This window comes from Heterocephalus glaber, unplaced genomic scaffold, assembly GCF_053883595.1.
Source record: "Heterocephalus glaber isolate CG9 unplaced genomic scaffold, H.glaber_assembly_v1.0 deba00001764, whole genome shotgun sequence".
In the NCBI taxonomy this organism is placed as follows: domain Eukaryota; kingdom Metazoa; phylum Chordata; class Mammalia; order Rodentia; family Bathyergidae; genus Heterocephalus; species Heterocephalus glaber.
In genome coordinates this window covers 10006596-10019070 of record NW_028258461.1, presented here as the reverse complement: position 1 = coordinate 10019070, position 12475 = coordinate 10006596, and the positions used below count along the sequence as shown (strand labels likewise).

Here is a 12475-nt window from a genome sequence, read left to right as displayed (position 1 = left end):
TCACAGTAAATGTTGGAAAGGCTGCTATGAAGCAACCTTTGCTTCATAAACTGCTGAGGACAAAAATGGTACAACCACATTGAGGACATTATTTGGCAATTTCATAACAATTAAACATTATCATCAGCCAATCAATTTATTTCTCCAAAAGAAATGAATATACAAAAATCATAGCATTTTATGCATTTATTCAGCAATTAACTACCACCCTATGATGTTATCATTATGTATATCTAAAATGTACCAACAAAATTTCTTTAAATAAATGAACTACCAATGCATGCAAACTACATGGACGAATCTCAAAAAACAGCTGAGAGCAGCTGGACAAAGTATATTGAATGCATGGTTTAATATAGATGAGAAACCCAATACTTAAAAAAGTGTGAAATACGACAGTAGGCAATAGGGAGATGGATCTTTGGCATATGGAGAGGGACCGAAAAGAAAAGACAGAGAGGGATGAGGGAGGGAAAGGATACTTTAAAAAGAGGGGAGACCAAAGTGTTGCGTACATGCACCAATTCCCTTTGAGGAACATGATCATCATGTACTACAAACACATGTACATGTAATATAAACACATATAACATGTAAAAATATAAATACATGGGTCCAACATATGCAGGGAGGGCAAGGGCTTAAAAAGATTTTAAAAATCTCATGTACATTCACAAACTCTCCACCATGTTAATCATTATGTACTACAGGCAAGTACCAATAAAAAAATAAATTTAAAAAAAGTAGAAAACTATTTGACAATAGAAACTAGGTCAGTATTGCTTTTCTGGGGTTGGGGTATGACCAGGAAAGTGGACAGGACTCTTCCGGAGTAAGGGATTTTTGTATTTGACATAATCCTTTTGATTGATCATACTATAAAATGGAGATCTGAGCATTCTGCTGTAATTACACATTATATATAATGGCTTATTTTTAAAAACAGGTGCTACTCATTACTCCTCAGGGAAATACAAATTAAACAAGGCACCCACTAGAACGGCCAAACTAACCACTGACAAAAAGTGATGACTGTGGAGTAACCTGAACTTCTACTTGGTAAATTACTTTGGAAAAAAAAGTATGGCAATTTCCTTTCAAACTATATTATCTCCCTTCACCAAGCCCTTCCACACTCATCAGTAAATACATATGTATAGACAATGACTAATGTAAGAACACTCGTAACTTTATAACAGCTCAGAACTAGAAAAAGTCCAGGCTCCCAACAGTAAGCCATACTAATTAGAAGCCAATTATTGACTCATACCTATATATTAAAAATATCTGAGCCCAGAGCAGTGATGCACACCTCTTTTAAGCCCAGCACTTTGGGAGGCCAAGGCAGGATTTTAAGTTCAAGCCCAATCTAGGCAATTTATGAAGACCCCCGTCCCAAAATAACTTTTTAAAAAAGGGTTAGGGCTTAGCTCAATGCAAATGCCCTACATTTAATGCCTAAAATTGTTTTCCCCTGGTACCAGGGATCAAACTCAGACCTTGTGCTTACCAGGCAGGTGCTGCACCACTGAGTTACATCCCCAGCACTAAATTTTTTCAAAGTAATTCTTTGAAAAAGCCTCTGTACCTTGTAACTACATCTGATGTTTTGTAGAACAGGTGAAGTACACCCATGGAAATCAGAAAGGAAAAATTAAAACCCAAATAGTATCTTTGAAAGATGAAGACAGAAATTGATAGGGAAGGGCCACAAGATTCTTTCTGGAATCGGTAAGACCATTTTACATAGGGTACATGTAATCATTTTTCAGATTTAAATTCTACCTTAAATCATTGTATATTGACTTAAAAAGAATTGATGGGGTAAAGAGTGGCACATGTCTGCAATCCCAGCACCTGGAGAGATAAGGCACAAGGATCCCAAGTCCTAGGCTAGCCTGAGACACATGGAGACCGTCTCACACACACAAACCAAAGAGAACTGATGGGATGGGTTGTTTTTCAGGAACTAGTAAGAGTTAAGGCTATTAACAGAAATGACAATACTTGGAATTTTCTGTCATCTTGATGGTTAGCTGCACTTCCTTTCCATTGATTTGTTCAACTGGTTTCATAACCCAAATGCATAGTTTTAGGTGCAAATAATCAAATGCATATTTAATACATTAGGGAAAAAAACCCAAAACTTGCAAACTGAGACATTATGTGACGTTTGATAAATGAAAACCCTTTGGTATAAAGAATTCATCGCTACTTTTTTCCTGTAAGGCATAAGCAGGAGAGGTAAAATCACTGCAGGAGATTCTTGAGTTCATTAGCCCCTCCTTGGATCCCATCTAAATTTTTTTTTTTTGCAGTACTGGGGATCAAACTTGGCACTTGCCAGGCAAGCCGTGGTGCCACTGAGCTACAACCCCGGTCCAGCTCCCATCTAATTTTTTGGGTGAGGATTAAATGATATCATCCAAATAAGCTTAATGTATTAACTGAAGGTCACTGCCCAATAAAGGAAGCAGGTCACTGCAGGGACTCTGAATATCCCCTTAAAACTGTTCAAGTGCGAGCATTCCATCAGAACCAATGCTTAAGGGGGGAGATTTCAGGAAAACACCTAAAGGCTAATACATCTTCAATTTCAAAAAAGGTGAAAAAAAGCCCACTGCCACAAAAAGATGTATGTTAAAGTTTTATTAAAATTCAATACAAAAACATTCCAAAAGACATGATCTATAATACCTAAGAGTTCTGTTTAATTACCAGTCAAACATGAAGACATTTTGGAAGACATTTTACCATTCCATTTCTTTTACAGCCAGTATAAAGCCAGATGAATCAAGACCGATTCTTTTCTCAATGGGAGCAAAATTAAAGGGTCTGTAAAGTTTGCCAAAAAGGCACCTAGTCATTTAAGCATACTCTTTTGAATTCAGCATTCATACAATTAGTCTCTATTCTACAGTATCTTAGAAATCTAAAGAAAATCTCAAGGGCCAAAAAGCCCTCACAGAAGCACTAAGTAATTAGATTATGGAAGACTCGAACTAAGATCTGTATTCAAGTACAACTACTTAATTTTGGTCAGTATCCTCATGGTCAGTGACTAGGAGTGTAAACCAACGAGGCTTAAAATTTTGAATTATTTTGCCAATCACAAATATTAAGCATGATAGTAATTATATTATGGGGGGGTCCTCAAAAATTCAGTTGGCTCCTCTAACTGAACAAGTGTTCCCTTGAGAACATTATCATTTGTATTACTGGCTCTGGTCTCCCAAGCAATAAAGTATTAGAATTTCAAAATTGGGAGCTGAGGATAATAAAGTAAGATTACCAATATAGCAATCAAGTAGCCAATGTTTCCAGTTTCAAGTGTACTTTGCATCATCTTAGCAATGTTTCAAGTTGTTTTTTGTTTCTTGATGTTTCTCCTTAGTTTTGTTGTAAACAACCATTTTCTCTGACAAACTAATAAAAAATGTTCCACTTACTGAAAATCAGACACTACTGGGTAAAGAGTTACTACTTATAGCTGTCACTTTTTGATTCAACATTTTTTGTGGTGTTGGGTGACCAAATCCAGGGCTACACACATGCTAGGCAAGTGCTTATCCCCACAGCCCTTAATTCAACTTTCTGCTTTTGGTGTTATTTTTTCCAAAGTGCAGAGTTGCTTCCATGACTTTACCTAAATAAAATGAAAGCCAAAGCTATAAATCTACACTAATAGCCACAAGAACTTCCTGAGTATCTCTCCACTTACCAATTTCTCTCCCTTTCTCCATTTGGTCAATTTTAAGTAACTACCACTCCCTAGTTAAGAGTGTTAATCAACACTGATGCCTTCCTCAGATTCACAAAAACCCTGGAAGGCAAAACCTACTGCCTGTGCCAAACCAATTCTGATGAACACTGCTTATGCAACTGTTGTGCCTTATTGTCAGCATTCTTCTGCTTCAACAACTCTGTAAAAAAGCATGGGATCAAGTTACAGGACATTTGTTTTATACTGCAAAGTACTCCACTCCCCCCATTCTTTTTTTTTTGGTACCAGGGATCGAACTCGGGTCCTTGCACTTGCACAGCAGGTGGCAAAACCACTGAGCTAAATCCCCGGCCCTCCCCCTATTCTTACATACTTGCTGGTTTCAGTTGCACCAAAAAGTATTTGCTTTAAGTACAAGTCTTAAAAAGCAGCCATACACATAATTACTGTAAACATAGCTTTGTAGTACTAAAATTATGCTATGTCACCATTATGCCAATAAAATTACGTTGCTCAAACTGAACTGCAGTAGCAATTGTACCAGTAACTCTCAATTCAGTTCATTTGTTTCTTGGCTGTACTGACGGGCAGGCAACAGAGAAGATGCACAGAAGGAAGCTTGTCCCTTGTAAGTTTCCCCACATAATGAAACATCAGCTCCAGTCCCTGTCAGAGAATGCTTGAATGTGAAGTATTAGCACCTGGGTAAGAAATAGCTAATAATGCATGACTGGTACTTTAATGGAAATGCACCTATGTAACGTCACTCTACATTCAAGAGATGTGACAGATATTACACATTCAAACAACTGTATCTTCATTTCCAAGAGTTGTTGGGTATTAGCCCATTTTTGCAAATGAAGAGGGAAAAACTTACCAGTACAACTAAACGACCAAAGCTGGTATAGTATTTAAATCTTCAAAGGCCACTGCTTTCAAAACTTACCTTAGCATTTTGATTTCTCGATGCCAGCTTTATCTACTGTGAATAAATCAGCACTCCATGAACCACAATGACCATAGTCCTCAACCTGCAAAAATTAAATACATGAAAAACCAGTTATCTTAGGCAAATTCTTCAAAATGTGCCTATAACTGCCTTCTTTTCCAGAAAGCAAAGGCAAGTTCAGACTTGCAGCTTAATGTATTTCATGTTCTACTACTTCTCTTAAGTGGTGGAAGATTCACTGGCTTGGGATGGACTGGAATGGCTTAAATGGTTAAGTTGCATGGCTTATGGATTCTCATTCTGTTCCAATGGTGCACTGCCACGTTAAATCCATAAGTTGAACGGACAAAACCTTATTTGAAGGAAAAGTGCAGTGTAAGGATTTTTAGTTGGAGGTCTTCAAGTTTACTCTATTCAAGAGGATCTTTTTCAACTTCATGGCTGGACCTGGGTCATGCTGCCTCAGGTTTTGCTTTTTAAAGACCACTTGCAATAGATTTTCTCCATACAGTGTAGTTTCATAGAACTAAAAACAAGTCAGGCATCCAACTAAAGGTTAGGGCTGCAATGGCTTACAGGGCAAGAGAGGGGGACCCCAAACGTAAGCCATTTCTTTTGACTAAAAGACTAATTGAAAAAAATGTCAAAACATGAAGCATGTTTAAAGGTCTTCATCAAAAATACTTTTTTTAAAAAATACCCCCTCCCAAGCCCCAGACTGATATTGGTACACAGCTGTATTAAGGCCTTTAAGTGTCATACATGCTTTAAATAAAATCCAAGTGTTGAATTTGGAGGACTTCTAATATGCTAGTGAACATTTGCTTTTCCAAAAGGTTTTTTTTTTAAATCTAGAGGCATTTCCATTGCCAATGAGGTACAGTGTTTCACTGTACTATGAGGAAGGTAACTGTTCAATTTCGACTTAGACGGAAAAACTAGTTTGCTTTGCTTACCATCTTTGCTGTTTCACAGGCATTTGATGCTTTAAATCTGATGTGGAATGCTGATAGATTCACTTTTTAGAAGTCATAAGCCTTTAGGAAGTTGGAGATAACTTCATTGCTTATCTATTTCTCCTTTGCAATCAAGCTGTTCCTTTAAAAGTGAGACACTACAGAGTTGCAAAAATTTGAAACAGTAAGAGCAAGCATCGTTTGCAGCTTCATGGTTGGTTTTGGCCAAACTTTTTATTTAGTATTCTGTAGTTGTTTAACACACACTTAAAATGGTCTTACTGGGGGAAGGGGAAGGGGAGGTTCTTGCAGATTCCCAAGGAAATGTCAGAAAGGCAAATTATGGCCAGCATTATCCATTTGCTTTTGTGGGTTTACTGGGCGAATAGCACTTTCCTTACATAGGTATCTGATCTCAGGCTTTTCCATACTGAGAACATGGAGATTTCAGTTGGAAGATATCCTGAAATCCTAAGTGTACCCGACCACCCTCTAATAGCTAGCTTGTCTGTACAGGCAGAATGGTTCATCTCTCAATGGAGATCAATGTACATCTAGATGGCTAGATGTTTGTGGAAGATCTTATAATTGCTTGCTTTATTTACTGGGAAAATTAAGGAAGTGGCCTTTAGGGACTTTTACTTGGAAAATTACAACACTAGTACAAGTCAACCCTTACACACTTAAACATTTGCTTGTTGAGAGCAAGTCATAAAATCAAACTTAAACATGTTTTACTTTTCTTTCCTCACAAGAACATAAAAATTATGAAGGGGACTTAACAGGAAATTTTTAAAAAGTAACACAATTTTCCTTTTAGTAGTCCTTGGGTAGTTATGACAGAATAGTTTCCACTTTTTGTTTGTTTCTTTGAATGGGCATTTTGGTCCAAAGTTTTGTTTGTTTCTAGTATCTGCTTCTGCCTCCCCCTCTATCAGATCGGCTTCCTCCACGGCCACCACCTCTTGGTGCTCCGCGGCTTGAACTGCTGTAGGAATCACGTGGAGGAGGGTACCCCCTTTCCATAGAAGGGGGAAGCCCTCGTTCTTGTCTGCCAACCCGATCGCGACCACTTGAGTAGAGATCACTTCGGCTGCTTGAGTAACTGTCTCGACTTCCACCATATCCGTCTCGTGAGCTGCTGTAATCATCATAGCGACTGCTTCCACCATAAGATGGCGGGGGCCCTCGTGTAGGTGGAGCACTACGTGAGTTACCTGCAGGGTCAATGGTCAGGTAATATGGCAACACTATAAATTGTATATATACAACATTTAAATTTGAATTTACAGAATTCTTGTATTAAAATTTTAATTTCTCAACTGGGAGGTTTTAAACTCTACCATTGCTGGCCATTACAAGGATTTGCTCATCTGCTGAGATACGGAAATGGATTGATTTTAATGTTTGTTTGAAAAGACTGAAGACGGTGTGTATTTCAAGAGGATATTCCAGACAGCTTGTTATTTTATAGTAGACACTCAGCCACTTTCCAGTGATAAGTTGCAATTTTGAACTGTAGAGTTTCCTTCATATTACAATGGTAAACATTTGATCTTGTTAATAAAATTTTTAAATTGTATTTTCACTGTTGGGGGAAAACACATAAGGCTGCCAATTTAAGCAAGCAAAAAATCCCCTCCAAAGCAAGCGAACAGCCTCAAAAGGAAAGAAAAAGAAAAAAAAAACTTAAAAGAAACAAAAGCCCCTCACAAAACTAGGAAAAGCCCAGCTGTTACCCTTTAAAAGCAAGCAAACATCCCCTTAAAAGCAAGCACCACACAGCCTATTAAACTGGCTTATGAACAAACCTAAAAACTCAAACTGGCAATATTCAAGACCCTTAACCAGTATCTTACCATAACTCTCATATGAATCTCTGTAGGAACCTCCACTCGGGTGGTCTGAATAGTCACGATCCCGACCATAGCCATCTCTATCACTAAATAAAAAAAGAAACTCCTAAGTCCCAGAGCACCAATTTTCACAGCAAATTTTCATCATCAACTCATGGAAACAAGGTCACCCACCTATAGCCTCTTGATGGATAGTCATCACGTGAACTGGAATGACCATAATCACGGTAAGTATAATCTCTTGGTGGTGGGGCATAATCTCTTGTATCACGAGAACTTGGGTAATCTCTGCTTGAATAGCTATAGAAACAAAAGTAATTTGGTTTATGCTTTTGATGAACTCTCCTCCTATCTTAACCATTAATGAAAAAGAAGCTATAACTTTATCTCACCTGTCTTTAGTAGAATATCCATCGTCTCTTGGAGACAAATAAACATCTCTACGAGAGGGCAAGGGTTCCCTTCGAGGTGGGCCTCCGTAACTATCTCTTCCACGTGATACAGGGGCTTAAAGAAAAACAATCATTTTTAAAAATCTAGCCAAAGCAGGAAACTAAAATGTACATTCAGGCTATGAAGAATAGGGACTTAAAAACAGTAATATGAGGGAGGGAAGGGGATTTTTTTAAAAAGCTGTATTAAGTACATGTACCCACTCCCCAAGATGACTAAACTGCATGTACAGCAAACACAGACTAATAAAATTTTTTAAATGTAAAGAAATATAGTAATATGTAGTTGATCAGATCAAGATATTTTCTTCTCTAAAATTTTCCATTCGAATCTTTTCAGGGCTCATTAATCAGGTGTACTAGATCACCCGGAATCCTTAAGTCAATTTTAAGTTAAAAATCATTTTAAGAGTCACCTCTCAATTCCTGTGTTAATGGTTGCAGATTACTATTCATCCAACATTTACCTCTTCCTCCCATTCCACTGCTGCTGCGAACTGGTCCTGAAGGGGCCGATCTTTTAGGAGGAGGACCCCCACTTCTGGGTGGTGGTCCTCTTTTCACTGGAAGGGGTCCTCTGGAAGAACTCATGTTAAAATTCATGGAATAGCCACCATCATCTACGTTAGAATAGAAAAAAATGTTAACAATCACAAGAATAAAAAAAAAAACTATCTTTTTTTATTAAGTTAGGGAGTGTAGCTTTAGTTTTCAATTGTAGGGGCCGGGGATGTAGCTCAGTGGAAGAGTATTTGCCAAGGATCCATGAGACCCTGGATTCAATCCCCAGTACAAAAAAGTTTCCAACTGCGTAAGACAAGCATGAAGAAATCAAAGGAAAATACAAACGAATGGTAGTTTTTTTGGGGGGTTTTTTTTTTTTGGTACCAGGGATCGAACTCAGGTCCTTGTACTTGCAAAAAATGAAAAGTAGTTTTAAAGTTACCTCAAAGGAAATACATCTTTTTTATTATGTGCAATGCCTATCAAACAGAAAATTTTCTGAGTACTTTTCTTACAGGAAAAACTACTTAAGGAATTGTACATGGTCCATCACTTCAATTAACACTGTAGTTTAACTTAGGATTCCTTTCATTCTTTCAAGTGATAATCACACTTCAATAGGTAAGCAAGTGTTCCCAATTTAAGAATGGAGGCTTTGCCTTTTAACAAGGACTTAGCCAAAAAGGCAGGAGTTTGCAGCCCAAGATCCACCCAAATCCTTACCCATGTGCCCTCCATGTGAGGGAGGTCCCCTAGTTCCTCCACTTCCTCCTCTTCCTCCTCTAAGACCTCTGGGAGGGCCTCTGCTTCTTGGAGGTGGAGGGGGGCCGCGTCTACCACCTTCAAACGATGGTTTGGTGGCTTGTTCCACCTTGATGGCTTTTCCATCCAAGGACTTTAAACAAAACAAAAAAAATGATCAAAATGGTTAAATTAGCTGAGCACGCGGCCCACGGCTAGCACTCTGGAAGGCTGAGACAAGAGGATTACAAGTTTGAGCCCAACTTGGGCAACTTAGTGACTCAGAATTGAGAACAAAAAAGGGTGGGAACAAAGCTCAGAGTGCTGGTACTGGGTTAAATTCTCAATAGCAAAGAAGATAATAAATTATATCAAGATTTTAAAAGAATTTGCAGATCTGGTATGCATTATAACACCAAGAGACCCTTTAAAATAGTTATTAAATTTTACTCATTACTCAAAGAAAACACTAGAAATAGCATTTCTATAAATGAGACTTTAAGTTTCTACTCAGTCTTTTTGAAAAATACTGATGAACTGAATCAAAACATAAGCTGGACCTACCACACTGCTATTCAGTAAAATTTAAAACTAAAACAAGCCTAGGTATGAGCTTATGACCAAAACAGCCAGCTTATGACATATGGATCCCATAATAAAATACAGTATCATATAATATATAAATTATATAATCCATAACTTTGGCACAAAACTTGGGTTTGGCATTAGACAATACACTTCAGAATAGCAACTCAAATTGCTACAATCAGCAGGTCCTGGACAAGTATAGACTCCAAAACAACAAAAATTCAAGAATTTCCCCGGCCCAGACTTGAATGCATGCTGTTTCATGCAATCGGAAACATGCTATATCCATCATTGTGCAGGGGCCTCACCTTTCCATTCATGTCCCGAGCTGCATCCTTAGCATCTGCTGGACTTTCAAATGTAACAAAAGCAAATCCTCTTGATTTATTGGTTTCTCGGTCTTTCATCAAGAGTACTGAAAAACAGTTTAAGAAAAAGTGTCACCCTACTTCAAATGAAATCATGTAAAGCTAAGTTTTGCAAAGAGAACGCTCAGAACTTCTTAGAGGACAAAACACATTATCATGTCAGATGATCAATGCAATTAAATTCATCACAGCTTATCTTTTAATTACAATAACCACACATGTAATTTCAGATGACTCACCTTCCACGATTCGTCCATACTTCCCAAATACTGCTTCAAGGGCTTTCTCATTTGTTTCTGTATTAAGCCCACCAATAAAGAGCTTTCCTGGGCGATCTGCTTCAACCATTTTTTTCTTCCTGGTGAGTCTGCTGAAAAATACAGTATTACCTCCCCTGAGAAAGTTCCCTAAATTTAACGGGTACCTTACTGTGGCTCACTTTTCAAGTTTTACTTAAAACTCCATGTCTGAATAACTAAAGACACCGATGTTTCAAACGCGGTAGAGCAAATTAAACCAAGTAGTGCAGTAACAGCGCCGTTTACATTAAACTCGTTAAAAGAGCCGATCTAGCTTTCGCCATTAACCTTAATCTCCCTTGGCTGTTTTTCATCAATTAACAAGCCACTCGATGTTTGAAAAAGGCAATTTTAGTTTTAACCGCACATTTGTTGACTTTGAGAGATTCAATTACTCATTCCATACACCCCCCGCTCCGCGCACAAGGAAGGTTTGACTACCGACTCATTCAAGGTCGCTGGCCAGACGCACAGCCTCTACACACATCAAAAACTTTCTTCCAAGAGCTCCCCTTCGTCTCACTAGGATTTCCCAGTAAGTCTAAGCAGTAGCAGAAATCTTCAACTCGCGCCAACTTGTGCCTCATCTTCAACAGCCCCCGCCCGCCCAAAGGATACTGGTCTCACTAAAAAATAAAATGTCAACATCGTTTCAGATTAAATAACGGAACATCGGCACGCGCACAGTAACTTCCATCGCTCCGAGACCGCGGCGGAGCCCAATTAAGACTCATTAAGAACCGCGTGGAAAGACAAAATGGCGGCGCTTGGATTCAGCCCAGAACTACCGGCACCGGTCAAGCAACTCTAGTCGGCTACGGCGGCTGGGAAAATTCAAAGGGCTTCCTCTGCAGGGGCGCTCTTGAACAAGGAAGGAGCTCGCTGACAAGTCCTCATGGCCACGGCCACCGCCAACCCGATGCAGTTACAGCGGTGGCGCGGTCGCTCCGCGCCCAGCTCCAGCCCACAAAGCCCGACCTCCGCCCCTGCGTCCGCGAGGCACAGCCAAACTTCCCTGCGCGGGACGCGACGAGACGTCCCCCCGCCTCGTGCGTTTCCCTTCGACCCCCGTGGCCTCATTACCTAGGTCGGCACCTTTGGGTGACTTAAAATGGCGCCTGCCACCCCCATCTCGAGAGATAATCCCAAATCCTAACGTGGCAAGAGTGCATGAGAAAGGCGGACTAAGGCAACACGTACCAGAAAGGTAGCGACGGTCTCAAGCTCCTACGAGCTCGTGGATAAGGGCTGACCACGCAGCCAGGGACAAGTGACAGTTACCGGGTAGGGGAACAGAAGTGAGGAGCCGCTAGCAGTACTGCGCAACGAGGGCGAACAAAGGAGACAGCAAACTTTATACTACCCGGGAACGAGGCTGAAGGACCCGGATGGAAACGAAGCTTAGAATTTGAACCGCGAAGGGCGGGGGAGCGGTTCTCGGCTTCCTTATTGGATGTCTCCTACGTCATTCTCGCTTTGCCCCTCCCCTTTCCCCAAGCCCTGGGCGTTCTGGCCGGCGCCCGATTCTAACCGTTTTCCCTACCCCCACCCATTCTCCGCCAAGGCGGGTTTTTGCTTTGTGTTAAAGTAGTGCACCGGCTCCATTTAATAAAGAAGTGAAATTTGTTGACCGTCCTCTTGAGCCGGGAAGGGTGCAAAACTTTTTTCTATTAACTTTTACTTATAAAACCAACGTGGTAAGGGTAGATATTTCGAGGCCAATTTTGCAGAAAGGGAAAACAAAGAAGTTTAGGTAATACAATGTATTTGCCAAAATGATCTTGAACAAGGATTTTCAATGAGTGGGAGAGATTGTGATAAATAAACGGCAGGTGAGGAAAAACTAAACAGCGTGCAGATCGTTCATTCATACAAAACTATTACTGAGCACCTACTAAATACCACGCTCTGGGTTAGGCCTGAAGGTACGATCCAGAACTAGTAAAACAAGAACCAAGCGCCTCGTGAGTAAATCTGTCACCTTTAGTAAATAAAATCCCAGGAAGCCAAGTTAAGATTGAATGTCAGATATCGAGTC

At 39.7% G+C, this 12475-nt stretch overlaps 1 protein-coding gene, 1 long non-coding RNA gene and 1 other non-coding gene across 7 annotated transcripts; all 3 read right to left on the bottom strand.

Moving 5' to 3' along the window:
• Nucleotides 1–2634: 2634 nt before the first annotated feature.
• On the bottom strand, nt 2635–4860 carry LOC147821104 (uncharacterized). Its single transcript, XR_015447661.1, has 2 exons — nt 4671–4860; nt 2635–3923 (listed from the first exon to the last, which is right to left on the bottom strand). It is a non-coding gene; the product is annotated as an uncharacterized LOC147821104 (long non-coding RNA).
• A 984-nt stretch (nt 4861–5844) lies between these two features.
• On the bottom strand, nt 5845–11767 carry Rbmx (RNA binding motif protein X-linked). Of its 5 annotated transcripts, none has more exons than XM_004862327.4 (9): nt 11638–11767; nt 10378–10508; nt 10079–10185; nt 9165–9336; nt 8405–8557; nt 7878–7992; nt 7660–7785; nt 7489–7571; nt 5845–6846 (listed from the first exon to the last, which is right to left on the bottom strand). In XM_004862327.4, the coding sequence occupies exons 2-9, from the start codon at nt 10484–10486 to the stop codon at nt 6536–6538; spliced, it is 1176 nt and encodes a 391-aa protein (XP_004862384.1). In that variant the 5' UTR covers nt 10487–10508; nt 11638–11767; the 3' UTR covers nt 5845–6535. The 5 variants fall into 5 exon arrangements, with proteins under 5 accessions (XP_004862384.1, XP_021098167.1, XP_087058259.1 ...); XM_021242508.2 differs by having other exon boundaries at nt 10378–10505; XM_087202133.1 differs by lacking the exon at nt 11638–11767 and adding an exon at nt 11226–11456 and having other exon boundaries at nt 10378–10505.
• LOC147821103 (small nucleolar RNA SNORD61) lies at nt 10259–10330 on the bottom strand. Its single transcript, XR_015447680.1, has one exon. It is a non-coding gene; the product is annotated as a small nucleolar RNA SNORD61 (small nucleolar RNA).
• Nucleotides 11768–12475: the final 708 nt, after the last annotated feature.

What these genes read in the sequence shown, in the direction of transcription:
- Rbmx (XM_004862327.4), bottom strand. Translation starts at nt 10,486, where the DNA reads ATGGTTGAAGCAGATCGCCCAGGAAAGCTCTTTATTGGTGGGCTTAAT. An exon ending in CAGTGGAATGGGAGGAAGAG is followed by an intron (nt 7,993 to 8,404) that starts GTAAATGTTGGA and finishes TTTTTCTTTAAG; the next exon opens with CCCCTGTATCACGTGGAAGA. An exon ending in AGATTCATATGAGAGTTATG is followed by an intron (nt 6,847 to 7,488) that starts GTAAGATACTGG and finishes TTGACCCTGCAG; the next exon opens with GTAACTCACGTAGTGCTCCA.